The sequence below is a fragment of the Carassius carassius genome, chromosome 38 (assembly GCF_963082965.1).
Source record: "Carassius carassius chromosome 38, fCarCar2.1, whole genome shotgun sequence".
Classification (NCBI taxonomy): domain Eukaryota; kingdom Metazoa; phylum Chordata; class Actinopteri; order Cypriniformes; family Cyprinidae; genus Carassius; species Carassius carassius.
Window position 1 is genome coordinate 29,407,581 of NC_081792.1, and position 17,750 is coordinate 29,425,330.

Consider the following 17,750-nt stretch of genomic DNA (forward strand, 5'->3'; position numbering starts at 1 on the left):
CCACTGACGGACAATGACGACCCTTCATCACAATGTGCACCACCAAATGCCTCAATGAGGGGCATTGTAGATGTTTGTGTGTGTGTGTGTGTGTGTGTGTGTGTGTATGCGCGCGCGTGTGATGTCATCAGGGGTTCTCTTCTGCCACCATCCTCCTCTTTCATTCTCCATCAGTTTTCTGATTATGAATCATGTATGAAAACACAGATGATTACAAACGAGTGAATATTGCTGCAGGGCTTATTAGTGCTGCACAATATACCAAATATTAACTAGATGTTGAAGTTTGTAGACAAATGTAGAGAAAGCCTAGTCTGAAAGCTTAGTTTACCAAAAATAGTTTTAAGGTTTTGAGTTTGAAGTATTTTTTAGTCTTTAAAACTTATTATCTCCAGCCACCCTATCACCTGCCCTCTAGATCCAATCCCCTCACATCTCCTACATGCTATTTCCCTTTGATTTCTGCCTGCTCAAGCAGATTTCAAGCAGACTCGGGTAACCCCATTTCTTAACAAACCTATATTAGACACCTCACTTGTTGAGAGCTACAGGCCCGTGTCTCTCCTCCCTTTCAGCTGTACAATAACCAATCTGGATTTAAAAGTGACCATTCAACTGAAACCACCTTGATGTAAGTCACTGAAGTGCTATGAGTGCAAGAGCTGAGTCTAAATCTTCCGTTCTCATTCTGCTAGAGCTATCTGCTGCATTCAACATGATTAATCATCAAATCCTTGTCCATCCTCTCATTTCTGGACATCAGCAGAACTGCACCTCACTGGTTTGAGTCTTACCTCACAGGTAGATGAGGTGAAGTAGTATCCAAATCACATCAACTGGTCACTGGAATTCCCCAGGGATCTGTTCTTGGACCCCTCCTCTTCTCTATATACACTACATCATTATGACCCATCATTCAGGCACATGGTTTCTCCTACCATTACTGATGATGACATCATTGTACCATCGCAGAGAGAGGCACAAATTCACTCTCAAGGAAATTTTCTTTCAGGGTTTGCTGTTGGTGAAACTCCATGTGGACCGCCAAATCCCTCACAATCTTCAAGAGACGACTGAAAACTCATCTCTTCCATGAGCATCTAACTGTCTCCAATAATAATAATAGTAAATTCTATGCCTTCACTTTTTCTGTTCTTTTATAATACACTTGGTATTTTGAACGATGACTGAATCCTTATATAACAGGCACTTCTCATGTTTATTGCATTCTTATGATACATTCCTCAACTGATCGCTTTGGATAAAAATGTCTGCCAAATGAATAAATGTAAATGTAAAAATGACATATAAACCAAATATTTGCCAATTAAATGTATTTTCTGGATTTGTTTTGGCACATAAAAATTTGTAAGAACTCATTACTGAATTCCTAAAACATTAACAAATTTATTAAATCTTTGCTTCATGTGAAATTATTAATTCATCCATTCATTCACTTTCTTTTTTCACTTATCTTTAAGTTTAATTTTTTCCTATTAAAATTTTTACTGGATTATATTTAATTATATTTTAATCATAAAAAAAACACATTGAATCAATTAAATTCATAAAACATAATTTATTTATTCTTTTAATTAAATTTACTTAATTGTACTTCTAGATGGTTAGGGTTTTTAGTGTAAAATATATAAAGTAGGTGCATACATAAAAATGTTTTAAAAATTGAAAAAATTTGATTTTTTTATTTTAAACTAGATTGTTACTTTGCATTAAACATTTTGAATCTAATTAGATATTGAGATAATATCATTAAATCAATTGTACATTGCATTTAAACAATTTAAATCGATTTGGCTACAATGCTAAACCCTATTAAGTCAAGTATTGAGATTAGGGCTGGGATAAACGATTATTTTTTAAACGATTAATCTAGCGATTATTTTTTCGATGCATCGATTAATCTAACGATGCATTTTCCCGGGCCGATTCGATTTCGATTATCTCCCCATTAATTGACTACTAACAATTTATACATGTTGATTTACATATCTGAATGAAAAAAACATGAATTCCTTAACATTGCAATATATGTTTATTGCTCTTAAAATTACAAAATAAAAGACTGACTAAGAATGCATTACTTTGCACTTGTATAGAGACAGCATTCAATAAAACCTTGAAGCCTTGAAAACACATAGCTTACTGAAACAAGCTTACTGAACACATAGGGCCTAGCTTACTGAAAAAAAGTTCTTCTTTCAGATGTAAACAACAACAACTTGATGTCTAGCATTCAATAAAAAAGTTCACCCAAAATACTTGTTTAGAGCAATTGAAAGAATACAGTAACCAATGTAAACTTTAGGGCTTTAAGCTAATACAGAGAGTGCTTTTCCAAAATAAAAATAAAAAATTTAACAGTGGGAGCCAGCAGCCTGTCATGGAGAAAAAAAATCTCTGATTGCTCCACGTGAAACTTTGGCGTTCCGCCCTTTTTCTATCGTGTCTAATGATTTTGGTTAATATTCACGAGGGGTGGGGGAAGAGAGAGAGAGAGCGCTCGTGTAGTTTGAAGACTGTGAGTGCGCGAGCGTGCGTGAAACTTTGGTGTTTCGCCCTTTTTCTATCGTGTTTAATGATTTTGATTAATATGCACGAGGAAGGGAGGGAGAGAGCAAGAAGCGCTCGTGTAGTTTGAAGACTGTGAGTGCGCGCGCAGCCGGGGCTCTCTCTCGTATGCGCTCTGTCACTGTCACTCACCGATCAAATAAGGCTTTGACAGCCGCCAAAAAAAAGATCAATGCAGAAAAACCCCTGGATTGGTTATATATAACGTTGGACAGAATGTTGATCCGGCCATCGCGTATATTCAGCGCACATAAGGTAAACGTTTTGCAAACGTTTTTTAGAGAAATAAAAACAGGTCGACGAATCGATGCGCATATTTTGCGTCTACGTATTTTTTGCGTCGACGTCATCGATGACCTCGACACGTTGTCCCAGCCCTAATTGAGATATACATTGAACATCATTAAATCTTTCTGAAATGAAGATTTTTTTTTAAAGCTGTATCGCCTTAAATATCTGTAATCCATTTTATGAGACATTTGCTAAACTCTGATGTCGTTCGTGTGAATTGTTTTGATTGAGTTGGTGATTGTCGTTCATTGAGGCTCGGGTATTTGGAGGGAATCCCGTTTTCTTCTCCAATTCTCCAATCGACGGATCGCTGTCATCTCGGCCTTCATCGGGCTGGTAATCCCCTGGACCACGTCCCAAGCCACACTTCCTTATCAGTGCTTCTCCTTCCTCTTATTGGCTCTTCAGCAGCCTATCAGCCTGCAGCGAGGCTCAGATGCGGAGAAGGTGCTGTAGAACATTAAACTCCCAACCTCCACGACCACAGAGGAAGTCTGAAACAGGAAGTCGTGGGTTCAAAGTTGTCACTTTCACTAGTCCAGTTTTTTCTTTTCAGAATAAGGTGGCTGGTTCATTTTACACGTGGCAGGAGATATCAAAACCCTTTTGCTTTCACTTGCTGTTTCTCATCCTTGAGCTCATATAAAGCTCTATTACATGATTAATTGAGTTTCTCCCTGATCGGACGTCACATGTTCTAGATTCCCAGTGTCCCACAGTCTAATACGTCTTTGTTTTGTAGATCTGCGTGGCTTGGCAGCGGTTCTTCGTGGCATGACGACCACTAACAAAGGAAACAAGGCCTTGAAGGTGAGCACAGTCTGTCTTTAAAGGGTTAATAAATGAAAATGGCTTTATTTCTTATGCAGAACAGCAAAAAAATTATATTCTGAAGAATGTTGGTAGCCAAACACATTAGAATCCCATTGAATTTCAATATATGGATAAAGAATACAATGGACACTTTCATCAAAGAGTCAATCCAATGCTTTTAATTCCCATTGACTTCCAATCCATATAATGGAAGTCAAAAAAATAAAAAAATAAACTGTTCAGTTACCAATATTATTCAAAATATTTAGAAGACATTTAAAAAAACATAAAAGATGATGTTTTGAACAATGTTGACAACGGGAAAGTTCTGACTCCCATTGACGTCCATTATGTGGACAACAAATACAATAGAAGTCAATGGGAACCAAAACTTTTTGGTCAGATGATGACACAAGGGTGAGTAAATAATGACAGAATTGTTATTTTTGGGCGGACTACTTTCGTTTACTCCTCATGTTGTTCCAAACCTGTTTAATGTTATTTTAAAGAATGTTGGTAACCAAACCATTTTGGTTCCTATTGACTTTTCCATATTTTTTGTACGTTTAGAAGAACATAAAAGAAGACATTTTGAAGAATGTTTGTAACGGAATGGTTTTGGCTCCCATTAACTTCCATTATATGGACGAAAAATGCTATGGAAGTCAATGGAAACCAAAATGTTTGACGACATGAGGGTGAGGAAATAATGACAGAATGTAAATTTTTGGTTGGTTGATCGTCTTTTAGTCACTGTTGTGTCATCCCAAACCTGTGTGATGATATTTTGAAGAATGTTGGTAACCCAAGAGTTGATGGTCCCCATTGACCTGCATTGTATTTTTTGTCCATATAATGGAAGCCAATCAAAATTCTTTAAAATATTTAGAATAAATAAAGAAGAACACAACAGAAGATGTTTTGAAGAATGTTGGGAACCATAGAGTTTTGGTTCCCATTGACCTCCATTGTATTTTTTGTCCATATAATGGAAGCCAATGGGAACCGAAACCACTTCAAATCATTCCCCCTCCGTATCTCTTTCCTGGACTCTCAGGTGAAGAGGGAGCCCGGTGAGAACGGGACGAGCTTGACGGACGATGAGCTGGTGTCCATGTCGGTCCGCGAGCTCAACCAGCACCTGCGCGGCCTGACCAAAGAAGAGATCCTTCAGCTGAAGCAGCGCCGGCGGACACTGAAGAACCGGGGCTACGCCGCCAGCTGCCGCGTCAAGCGTGTCACGCAGAAGGAGGAGCTTGAGAAGCAGAAGGCGGAGCTTCAGCAGGAAGTGGAGAAGCTGGCTACAGAGAACGCCAGCATGAAAGTAGAGCTGGACGCACTGCGCTCCAAATACGAGGCTCTGCAGAGCTTCGCCAGAACTGTGGCCCGAGGGCCCGTGGCCCCGGTTTGTAACCCCCGCGGGCCCTTGTCCTCCGTCATTGGGCCTCTCATTCCTGGGAAGGTTGGAGCCACTAGTGTTATCACGATAGTTAAATCGAAAACCGACGCAAGGTCTTAGTAGCGCACAGAGAGCAAGGGTTGGTCAGTGCATGAGGGTTTAGGTGCGGGATGCTTGTTTCACAGCAGACTGATGGAAAACCCCTTCGGTACTCTCTAATGTGGGCTTCTTCTGGGTTACGAAAGAAGGAAAGCACATCTAGGACGGTCAATCCACTTGGGCTTCCAAAAAGATCTCCAAATTCCGAATCGAAAACCATGCAGCCAAATTTTCCTGGTGGATGTGTGTTGTATTGCTGTGAGATTTGTAATTTTGTAAAAATATTGGCGACTTTGTATCGTGCGTTTCACATGGGGTCCAAGTGTTTCCTTTGTCATTGTAATATTGTACTTTTTATACAGTGTTTGTGTTGATTTTCTCTTCGTATGTGCTGTTATGCGCCATTTTTCCGTCCTTTTGGTTTTACGGACTGCAGGCACAAAACACTTTAAACCGTTCAGACTTCCAAACTCTTCCGCCGTCTGAAGGAAAAGCTTTCTGAGGTAGGAGAGTATCAGTCAATGAGAAGCTCCCTTTACCTGAGCCTCATTATGCACTGACCAATCGCTGACGAGCAGGAGGAGAGGAGGCGGAGTCAAATCAGCTGATGTTGTTCATATGGTAGCTATCAGAATATCTGCCACCAGTTTATGTGCTCCAGTCGTCCCGTTCAGGACAGGAGATCGTTTTATTGGCAACGCAATAACAGGTTTATGTTATGCGATGTATTATGTTGTTTATTTCACGCTGAAGTTGATCATGTCTGTTGTTATCTGTAAATCCAGAGAGATTAAACTTTTTGTGTTCTGTGCCAGACTAAAAACAAGAGAAAAACCCACAAGTTTCTGTTTTTGAGGGATGGACTGTTGGGTGACATAAACTGGTGAATCCCACAAGCTTTGCCATAACTTTGTTGCTGTGACATTGCGTAACGTATTCTATGAATCTTTGTCTATATGGTGGAGTCTTGAATTTTATATACATATATATATAAAAAAATGACAGAGTACCTTGCATTATTTATAAAACATTTAAAAAAGAAATATAAAGTTGTTTGATTGCTCTCTTTTTTGCAATTGTACCAAAAGTGGCTTAACTATTGAAGTCAATAGCTTTTTCTAGTGGCTAGGCGCGTCAAACTGTGGACTAGCGCGTGTGGTGTGATTTGTACTGGTGAGGTGGCGATGTGTTGTTTACAACGTGGATGTGATGCTCTTATCTTCTGATTTCAGTCGAATGCGTGCGATGAGCGCCGCTTACCCAGAATCCCCTCTGAGCGTTTGTGCGCTCCATGTTTAAGTGGACGGGACACGAACGCAGGGATCTCTGGGACGCGGCCACATCACCTGCGTTTGAGTCCTTTTATGTGACGTGTGATTTTTATATATTTTTGGTGTAAAATGTTTCTATGGTATATTATATTTGTAGGTGTTTTTTTCTTCTTTTTTCGGGTTGTTTTCTTTAAATGCCAGGGAAGTGACTCCGAAAGAGCTGTCCGAAAGGTTTCAGGACACTATCTGCATTTTTCCTTTTTTTTTGGCCAAATTGTTTCTCCAATAAGACAAGAAGTAAAACTCAGAGCTGTTGTAATGCTGCGTTCACGCTTCTTCGTAATTACTGTAATTATTAGACTGTAATTATGTTACAGTTCTGTCCATTGTTTTTATTGCAATGCACATAACTCTTAAAAATATGCAGTTCCTCGCACACCCGATAAATTGGCAATTTCTGTAGTTAAATTACAATATTTACTAGAAAAGACATGTTTGCATGGGAGGAAAAAAATTTATTAAAAAATGTTTACAAATATTCACATTCACAAAAAATACTAATAAATAAATTATTTAAATTAATGTTTACAAAAATTCACATTCACAAAAAATAATAATTTAAAATTGAAAAATGTTTACAAAAACTAAAAAGAAATAATTTAAATTAATAAAACATTTACAAAAATTTACAGTCACAAAAAATACAAATTATTTAAATTGGATTTTTTTAAACAAAAAAATCACATTCACAAACAATAAAGTAAATAAATAATTTTAAAAGTAAAAAAAGAAATTCGCATTCACAAAAAATGTAAATAAATTATTTAAATTAAAAAATGTTTTCAAAAGTTTACATTCACAAAAAATTTAAATATAAAATTGAAATGATGTGCTCACACTTTTGCATGTTTGAAAGAAAGATTGACAAAAATGTTGCTCATTAAAATTTCTATAAATTTGCAAACTTAAATTATAATGCATGTAATGCTAAAATGAATCCATGTGTTGCTTTGTTATTGATAGGGTTGCAAAGGGGTGGAAAATATTTGATAGATTTTCTGAAACTTTCCAAAACATCCCAGACACTTTTCAAAAATTCTGGACAGTTTGTGGAAATGTTCTGCTCTTTTGCAATCTTCATCAGTGTATTGATTTAGCTCTATATGCTCTCAGAAAATACTGAAGCGTTTATAAAAGGCATCATAAGTGCACCTCAAGTGATTTTTAGAATTTAAATGCATTGCAGAAGCTTAGATTTTTCCAGTTTTTACATGATGTCACAAAATCTTTTATAAAGATGTGAGGGTTTTTGCAGTAATTGCGAGCATTAACGCTCTGATAAATGATTTATTGCAACACAAGATTCTTTCTCGTGTAGTCTAATCTTGTGACAATCTGAACATGATTTTAAATTCCCACCAATGATTTTTCTCCAGTGATTTCCCCCCGATCTGATCCGCACCGATCTGGCATTTTAAGAACGGATTCGTCGTAGCTGTATTTGTACGGCTGGGTTTTTTATTCTCGATGTAAATCAACAGAAATATCTTCCTCTGACTGGCTAATCTGTGAAATCGTTTCGTAACCAAGTCTTCGGCATTGCTTTCGTAACCAATGGTAGCGTTTGACGGTTTTGTGGCGTTTCTGTAAGCGATGTATCGAATGGTTTTGAAGACTAAACATATTCTATCTTCCTCACAGACGATGATGATGTGATTGTCGTTGACGTGTGGCTGTCAGGGAGCACTGCTGCCCAAATAAGGACTCCTGATCTCCTTCACGTTTGTTGTCGTTATGGTCGTCGTGGTGACTCGGTGTTAAAAGTGAACTATATGCAAATCAGTTGGCAATAGGGAGGGGTCACGACCTCTCGGTAGGAATCTAGTTTTCTGTCCTTGAAGTTGTTGTCTGTAAATAATCACAGCGATTGATGATGAGCGCTAGATTTGCTCTGAGCGTTTCGTTTAGTTTGAACCCTGTCCCACGAGGCCTAGCAAACGCTTCTCAACACTGAAGAAAATCATTCTCTCTTCCTGTACAAACACACGTTTACAGTTATCTGCCACTGGAGTCAGAACAATTTACTTAATTCAATGGAAAAACAAGATATTTTTTATTGTTTTAAGAATACAATCACTCAAGTTTGATCTTTTTTTTTCTTGTTCAGAAAATAAGATCTAAAATCTTAATGGAGTTTACTCTTAAAATAAGAAAAAATAAGCATAAACTCACTTAATTTCATGCATTTCTCAGAAAACCTCTTAGTGAGTTTGTTCAAAGCAAGTACACATGTCAACAGGGTGAGAAAAAAAGACCAAATTCAAAAACAAAAACAAAACCAGAAAGCAATTTTTTTTACCCCATTAGCAGATATATTTTCTTGCTTTATGCATAAACTTAATTAATTTTGATGCATTTTCCAGAAAATAGGGAAATCCAAATATTGAGTTATGCTTAAAACCAGAAAAAAAATGTCAGACTCATTTACATTTTTTTTTTTAATAAGACTTAAAATCATAAGAGAGTTTATGTTTAAAACAAGACAAAAATCAGCCAATGGGGTCAGAAAAATGAATCAGTTTTTCTTATGAATTAAGCAGAAAAACTGCATCAAAATGAAAAGTGTTAACTCATTTTTTAATTTTGAAAGCATTTTTCAGAAAACAGGGCTTCAAATCTTTAAATGAATTTAGGATTAAAACAAGAACAAATATCTGCCAACGACTGAATCCAAAAAATAATTATTTTCATCAGCAGATTTCACTTCATTCATGCTTAAAAACAAGAAAAAGTCAGAAAAAATGTCTTTTGTTTTTCCTTTGAATAAAGTAGATTTTTCAGTAAATATTTATTCTTGTTTTAATCATAAACTCCCTTAATTTCTCATCTTTTTTTGCCTCTGAAATAAATGCATGTTGATTTTAGCAATCTTTAGACATTTGCACTGGAAAACAAGCCAAAAATACAGAGAAAGAGCTTTTTTTGCAGACACACACACACACACACACACGTCTGGTCACTCTGATCTGCTAATAGTTCTCGGTCATTAATGCAGGTGTTTGTGGTGATTGATGGAGGTCAGCGGAGCGGTCATCTGTTGCCGGGTGAATCCTTGGCTTTGTCCTACTTCTCCCACAAACTCTCCCAGATTATCTTGAGTTTTATTGGTTCTTGTGACGGCCGATGTGTTTCTGCTCGTTCTGTCTCTCGGGCCTCGTGGGACACACATGAAGACGTTTCATTTCAGGTAGAAGAGAAACAAGCCCGAGTGTATGATCTTCTTCAGTTGATTTAAGCTGTTCGCTGGTAAAGGTTTCCCTCATTAGCTCTTCATCTGCTGCTAAACCCATGGGTCTCGTGACTTTTCCAGGACTCTGATCAATAAAACTAGGAAAAAGCACTGTTAAAGTTCTCTGAACCTGAAATAACATGATTTTAGATGCACGTCAGCTCCTTAATATTCTTCAGTCTAGCTTTTTTTCCCACTTTTTGCGACTCAAAGAGCTCTTGGTCAGAAATGTCATGCTATAAATTGCTGTGGATATTTTGTCTAAAAAAAGAAAATGATTTCTTCTGTTGTTTTTCTATATGGGGTGTATTAATATCATAGTTCTTCATATGGGAAGTATAGATGCCGTGAAAGTCCATTTAATTGTAAGTATTTATCAACTAAGTTATTGTACTTTTGCAATTTGTAGATAAGTAAAATAATGTATTGGTATATAACGATGAACTTAACTGTATCAGTCTGGGGCGTCTTTAATTTATTGATGTATATACTGTATGTTTGTTGATATACAGCTTACTTTATTTTGTATATGACTAATAAATACATTTAGAAAAGAGGCTGGTTTGAAGGGGTTTTTATGTCTGACGCAGTGTGGCATTAATGACCTCGTTTAACATGCTTAAGAAATATTCCTGCCTTTTTTTAGGTGTGCTTTGAATAGCATTGCCACATTTTATTTATTTATTATTTTTTAATTTTTTCATGAGCGAGAGACGGAGAGAAAGAAAGAAAGGTAGCACATGACCTAGTTTGAAGCAGCTCTCGGCGGTGTATTTTTGGCCTGACATTAGTTAAACACGACCGAGTCTTGAGGGACGTCTGTGTTTACAGCCGTGTCTGATGTCACTTCCTGTCTAGGGTCATCTTCATCAGTGTCTTCAATCTTCGGTGTGGAATCAGAAAATGCTCTCATCAGTGCAAATAAACTGGAGATTTATGATCACAACTCCTTCAATTCCTCTCAAATCTCCTGTTGTGCACAAAATACGTGAATATTTTAAATTAATATAATTAATATTTATTGTAATTATTTATAATTATATTTATCAAAATAAATGTATGTAATTTATAATTTATATATGATTCCATTTATAATTTTATTTCGTTTATTTATTTATTTCCATGCCATGATAATATTTTAAAATATTCTAAAGATTGTTTTCTCAAATACAAATTGTCCTTTCAGTTTAGGATATGCAGAAATAAATTAAAAAAAAATATATATACTGTAAGATTAATGATACTTAATGAACACTTTTGTATTATGTCTCTACATTTATTTCATTATATTTCTGTCTAGTTTTGGATCAAACATTACAATAACCTCTGAATCTTGACTGCTGATTGGTCAGTATTAGATCAATATCAAAATCAACAATTTTACATTATTAAAATGTAATTCTCAATTTGGTTTATGATTTTATTAAAGCTTTAATCTAAGGAAATCACACATATGAATCATACATTGTAATATTTCTTAACATTTAAATGTAATTTGTATTTGTAAAAGAATTCATCTTTTTTTCTCAATTGGTTGAGACCATAGACTGTGGTTGAGACGCTGAGATCAGTTTTATTTTATTTTTTAAAAAACAACTACACAGTTTATTTCGTTAGATCTGATGCACACTGAATTAAACATAACTTTTTATTTTTATTTTATTTGTGACGTGACACAGCCAAGTATGGTGACCCATACCTTTCGATTGTGAGTCCGACTCTCTAACCATTAGGCCACGACTTCCCGTAACATGACGTTTTAAATAATAACAGCAGATGTTTTAATGCTATATTTGATCATTCAGTATGCTACAACAAAATTAGAACACGATAGACAAATAAAAATAACATCAATACAGAGAAAGATGGAAGACGAACAATGACGTCATCGGTTCATCCGGGTCTCCAGCGGGCGCTAGAGCCTCTTTCCCGCTCATATGAGCGCTTGAATGCAGCGTCCGGTAAAGCACGGACTGGATTATTAACGGCATATTAAGTTTAAAAATACTTTGTTTTACTGACAAAATAAACCGAGATCTGTAATATAATATTAGCGGATTAACAAAATAAATGTTTGCGTTATACGTTGAAATGTTGTTTAGATTTAAATGTCCGGATTAAAAAAGAGAAGTCCGGATCCGACTGAAGAGAAACTCTAGCCCGGTTTTAACGGTCGTTATTGTGAGCGGAAGCGCTCGAGCGTAAACAGACTCTGACACAACATCCACAAACACAGGTAACGTTAAACATGATTTAACTTTAAAAGCTCTGCTTCATACTGTTAAAAGCTTCAGTGAAGTAGTTTACTGAGGTCTGTGTTCAGTTCTCAGGAGATGCTAACAAAGGAAACCGAGCTCATGTCGTGATTCCTGTCAGTTTCCGCGTGTTCTGTGAGCGGAATCTCCTCAGATGTGTTTCAGAGTCATGGAGAATTACGACGATTTCATCCGGAGCCGTTATAACACTCTCAATGATGAAGATGATGATGAAGATGAACCCCTCACACCTTCATCACTGATCGTGTTTCGTGGAGCTTGTGTTCTTCCTCCTCTGGTACGAGCATCATCCTCATCCTTTTTCCTCATTATATATGCAGATATGTTAATGAGTGTGTGTTTATCAGCTTAATGAGCAGCAGCGAGCCGAGATGAGACGACTGAGAGAAGCAGCCGTGAGTCTGATGAAGAGGAGGAGAGAGGAAGAGTCTCACATCAGCGTGAGTTTGCTTCATCATAGAGATACTGTTGAAATCAGCTCGTGTGTTCTAGATGTAGTTGTTTCTTCAGTCCACAGAGCCGAGTGATGACATCACAGACTGTGACATCATCACCTCATCCGCTCTGCTGACGTCAATGGCTCATGACGACAGATCGGCCAATCAGCCGCGAGCGTCTCCGGAGGACGATTCGCCGGAGAACACCCAGATCACGGTTCTGTTCGAGAACCACGAGACGCACGGGCCTCAGGACACCACGAGGAATACGACGATGATGATGTCATCAGGCTACGTGACCAATGACGACACGGACGTCGCCGGGCACTCCGGCCGGACGGAAGCGTCAGGAAGTGACATCATCAGTCACGCGCCAGTAGACGGAGCGACTTTAGAGGAGGAGATCGTAGCACCACTTCCGAAGCCGGCGGGAGATCCGTCATCTGACCCGGATGAAGGTCCGTATCGAACGAGCCTTCAGAACCTACTGAAGAAGTCCCAGGAGTACCGGCGGCGCCAGCGTCTGCTGCGCAGTCAATCCAGAGCCGCGGAGGAGCACAACCTGTCCGATAAAGAGAACCAGGAGATCCTGCACAAACAGATGTGTCGGACGGAGGGAGACGCCAGCACGGATCGCATCAACACCGATCAACGTCATGCTCTTCCTGCAGAGCTTCCTGTTACAGCCAGATCCCTGCACGACTCCACACAGAAGTCCAGACCGTCCTCGGCTGCCAGATTCACCAACATCCCCACGCCCAAGTTCTGCTTAAGTCCTGTGCGCTGCAAAAAACGGAGCCGGATTCCTGGTCCGGTTCGGAGAGCTTTGGGCAGACCGGCTCCGACTGAGCTGATTGGTTCGTCCGATGGGGGCGACAACGATACGATGATGTCATCGCAGACGGAGCAGATCACTCAGCTAGAGCTGAACCTGTCCAGCCTTAAAGCGCTGATCTCAGACCTGGAGTCGACGCTCACGCTCTCACAGACGGAAAGCCCAACCAACGACGGCCAGAAACGACCCCCCACCGTCACTTTCAGCGAAACAGTCACCGCTAAGGATTGTGGGGTGGGTCTAGAGAACCCGACGTCCATCCGTTCGGTCGTAGGCGTCCTCGCAGACACCAGCAATTGTTCTGTGGATGAAGCAGGAAGCTCTGTGATTGGCTCGTCTTACGACGTGGACGTCCCGTCCGGCTTGTGGAAGCAGCTGACCCCTGAGACTGGAGGTCACGAGGGCGTGTCTCGGGTCAAACGAAGGCTCCTGATGAACGAGGACGCGGCGTTCAGTCCTGGATGGGAGACGGGAAGCACGCTCTGCAGCACACCCAGAGGTGAGAAATTAGTCTAGACGTTTCTAACATTTGATAGAAAATCTGATCGACAGTGTTGAGGTTGTTTTCATATTTGTATACTGAACTGTGATTGGTGCATCTTTTTATCTCTTCACAACATTTTATGATTTTACCCAGAATAAATGTTCAATGATGTGTTTTTGAAGCATCATAAGTGATTAACTCTTGGCTGTTCTCCATGTGTTCAGTGATGTCCTCAGGGCTGCAGTCGTCTGCGCAGATGCAGGAGGATCAGGTGACGGCTCTGATGGAGGAAGAGTGCAGACAGCAGCAGGATCTACTGCAGGTTAGCAGTAAATACAGCCCAGTGTTGCATGTGAATCACTGGTGCTCAAACAGTAGGTCATGGGTTCAATTCCAAGAGAATGCATGAACTGATAACATGTATGCCTTGAAATACAGCGAGGGTTGCTTTGGAAACAATCATCTGCTGAATGGATGCATGTAAATGAGTGTAAATCACTGGAAGAAGCAGTAACAGCATCTTTTGGGTTCCTCTGAAGTCAAGTCACATTTGTTTCTGTAATACTTTATATAATTTTTTTTTGTCATCAGCCTGCCTAGGGACTACAGGTGGAAATTAGCAAAAATGCTACAACCTGGTATAATGCATCTCTCCTTTTTAAGGTTAATATATATTTTACAGTGTCCCTGTTCAAATAAATAAAGTAAATAAAAAAAATAAATAGAGATTGTTTCAAAGCTATGAAAGCTGGTTTCTGCCGTGGGGTAAAAAAATAAAATAAAAAAAGGTAATTGCGACTTTTTATTTCAATTCTGAGTTAATATCTCAAAATTAAATGTATAAAATTAGACTTTTCCAGATATAAAGTCATAATTTTCAAGATATAAAGTCAGAATTGAGAGATATAAACTGAATTTCAAGATATGAACTCTGAATTACGAGATTTAAACTGAATGAGTATAAACTCAATTACGAGATTAACTCAGAATTACAAGATACAAACTCAGAATTGCAAGATAAACTCAGAATTATATAAACTCAGAATTACGAGATATATCAATTATATAAACTCAGAATTGTTAGAAAAAAAGTCTGAATTGTGAGAGAAAAAGTCGCAATTATCTTTTTGTTATTTCGTTGTCAAAACAAGCTTCCATACAAAGCAGCTTTGAAATTCAGTGATTGATGAAAATGGTTGAATGAATTGAAGGATCCCACAATGAAAGCTCTTATCTTGAGCGTTAAATGAGCAGAATCGGTGAGATCTGCTAATGTACTCATGATCGAACCAGCGCTGGAAACCCCCAGGTCAGACCTGGAATCACCCAGAGGATTGTGGGAATGTTTGGTTTCATTTCTAGCCGCCCCTGAGAGCATCCTTACGTGTTTCTCCTTCAGGTCCTGTAGCCGCTTGTGTCCTGATGCTATTAATTACTGCCTGTAATGTATGCATGGAGCAGTGTGTTTATATCAGCGAGCGTCTGTGTGTGTTCGCTGTGGGAACTGACACAGAAAATGAGGATAATTGTGTTGAATTCACGCGCTGCTGAACACACCTGTCTGTCTGTGGTCTGCTTCCTGTCGTCTCGTTGACCTTGTGTCTCTCTGACCGCATCTGTCTTCACCTCCACGTGCTCTCATTTCATCTGTATGTCTCTCTCTCTGCTGTTTTCATTTGTATTCTCTCGCTCTCTCATTTTAAAGTGTTTTATTTGCATGGCAGGATTGTTTGTATTGAACTGGGTGACACGACTGGCCGAAACACTGGAGGAATTAAGATTTAAGATGTTTCTGAAAGAGTCTCTTCTGCTCAGCAAGACTGCATTTATTTGATCAAAACTACATTTAAAAATATTAAACATAATAATCTAATGAATGATTTCTGAAGATCATGTGACACTGAAGACTGGAGGAATGATGCTGAAAATACAGCGGAGCATCACAGAAATACATTACACTTTAACACAGATTCACACAGAAAACAGTTTAAAAACTTTTCATATTTTTAAATGTATTTTAATCAAATAAATGCAGCCCTGCTGAGCAGAAGAGACTCCTTTAGAAAACATAAAAAAACCTGAACATTACCGACACTAGAGGCTACACTTAAGTGAGCTGCTTGTGTTATAAGTGATGATTGATGTGTGTGTGTGTGTGTGTGTCTGGTTCTCTCTCTCAGTCTTTAGCGCTGCGGTACCAGTTCCTGCGGAGCGTGTCCTTCCCGTGTCCCAGCACAGGCTCACGTCTGGAGGACACGCCGTCCTCCCTCACCGCCTCTTCTTTCAACACACACGCTGAGCTTACAGACGCCTCACGGGTAACACACACACACACACACACACACAGATAATGAAGGCAGTGTGTAATGAGTGCTGATCATCTGTCTCTCAGCAGTCCTGTGTCTCGGTGTCCTGTCGCCCTCTGCTGGCCGCGGTGATGAGGGGCTTCCTGACCCGTCGACTCCTGCGCACTGACCGCGTGTCACAGCTCATCACCACCATCACGGTGAACCACAAACACACCTCAGCTAGCATATAGATGAATCATTCCTCCACCTCCCATAAAAACATTTGATGTCAGCTGAGCTCACGTGATCTGACGTGTTTCAGGACACACGGATGTTCCTGCTGTCGTTGACGGAGGTGAGCTGCAGCAAACACGACGTCCTGCTGCAGGAGCGTGTCTCACTACAGGTCAGAAGTGCTCTAGAAACCCAGCGGACGAGAGGATGACGCTCACATGACTCTCTAAACACGTCTCTGTTTGATCTTCAGCTGCGAGCGGCGCGGGACGAGCTGCACCAGATCTTCTTCAGCATGAGCTCCTCTGATCAGATGAAGATGATCCGCTGCGACCGACAGCTGAGCAGAGAACGCCAACTCCGAACACACGTCAGCAAATACCACCTGCTGCTTTCATTTGGGCTTTCATTTAGGTGTTTTTAGGGGTTTAGAAATGTTTGTACTTTTGTGGGGTGATTTAGATATTTTTATTTATTTTTGTAAAATTTTATTTTATTTTTATTATTATTTTTTCAGAATAGTTTATTTGTATTATTATTTGTGGGGTGGTTAGATATTTTTATTTATTTTTTTGAATTGTATTTTATTTTCAGGATAGTTTCTTTATATTATTATTTATGGGGTGGTTAGATATTTGTATTAATTTCTTTTTTTTTTGAGTGGTTAGAAATTATAAGTGATTTGACATTTCTCTTTCTTTCAGTGTATATTAGAGATGAATGTGAGTTCATGTGATGGTTGGATGAGGGGATGTTAAAGCTTCATTCATGAGTTTGGTCTGTGTGTTTCAGGATCATAAAGTGAAGGGATCTCTCTCTGCTGCCACCAGAAAAGCTTTAGAACGCAAGAAACTCAAGTGAGGGAATCTGCAAGAAACACTCATCGCATCACATTTAGGGCCCTGTGAAATCACTTTTATTTTTTTCCCAAATTCAGTTTTTCTGGATTGCATTTTAATTTTTTGACCTGAGCGTCATGCTGATTTTTCCTGTTTACTGCAGATGTAGAGTTGAGATGTGAAATACTGATGAGGCTGATCTTAAAGCTCATCATCTGTAATGTGTTCATCAGGTTACAGAGGAAGACGGCTGACAGGAAGAAGTTTTCTCCGTCCAGTGAGGACACATGGAAGCTAGTGCCAAAGATCTGTCGGGTCTCAAAGAAGATCACGCCGTTACGCGGAGAGCGATGAAGGCCAAGCCCTCTTCAGTTTTATACTCGTTTTTATATTGTTGTCTTTAAACACTATACCAGTTATTGAATGTAGTTTTATTTATATTTTTTTCTAGAATTCTCTGTATGTCTTGTAGCTTCAGCACTGCTTTTCTGGCTGGATTTGTCTTTGGAAACTTTAATAAATTGTTATACTTGTATTTTGTCATTTATGAAATTAACCAAAAGACTTTTCAACTTTCTTTTAGTGTAAGTCTGAAAAAAAAAGGTT

The 17,750-nt window shown here is 38.8% G+C and overlaps 3 protein-coding genes across 10 annotated transcripts in view; 2 read left to right on the forward strand and 1 right to left on the reverse strand.

The window, feature by feature from the left end:
• LOC132119760 (transcription factor MafG-like) overlaps positions 1–6,668 on the forward strand; it is a 28,716-nt gene extending 22,048 nt beyond the window's left edge. Inside the window, exons 2-3 of one of the 3 annotated variants that reach the window (XM_059529996.1) lie at positions 3,622–3,690; positions 4,751–6,668. In XM_059529996.1, the coding sequence (XP_059385979.1) occupies positions 3,655–3,690; positions 4,751–5,212 (498 nt within the window). In that variant the 5' untranslated portion in view covers positions 3,622–3,654 and the 3' untranslated portion in view covers positions 5,213–6,668. Of the gene's footprint in view, positions 1–2,975; positions 3,691–4,750 lie in introns of those variants that run through there. The other 2 variants (XM_059529997.1, XM_059529998.1) reach the window with 2 other exon arrangements.
• Positions 1–17,750, reverse strand: part of LOC132119759 (lysyl oxidase homolog 4-like) — a 174,054-nt gene that overhangs the window by 17,844 nt on the left and 138,460 nt on the right. The window lies entirely within an intron of this gene.
• si:ch73-100l22.3 (uncharacterized) lies at positions 11,814–17,679 on the forward strand. 4 transcript variants are annotated; one of them, XM_059529982.1, is made up of 11 exons: positions 11,814–11,987; positions 12,075–12,304; positions 12,375–12,467; positions 12,538–13,798; positions 14,020–14,105; positions 15,964–16,101; positions 16,176–16,289; positions 16,394–16,477; positions 16,559–16,675; positions 17,098–17,162; positions 17,378–17,679. In XM_059529982.1, the coding sequence occupies exons 2-11, from the start codon at positions 12,161–12,163 to the stop codon at positions 17,496–17,498; spliced, it is 2,223 nt and encodes a 740-aa protein (XP_059385965.1). In that variant the 5' UTR covers positions 11,814–11,987; positions 12,075–12,160; the 3' UTR covers positions 17,499–17,679. The 4 variants fall into 4 exon arrangements, with proteins under 4 accessions (XP_059385965.1, XP_059385966.1, XP_059385964.1 ...); XM_059529983.1 differs by having other exon boundaries at positions 12,082–12,304; XM_059529981.1 differs by having other exon boundaries at positions 11,814–12,304.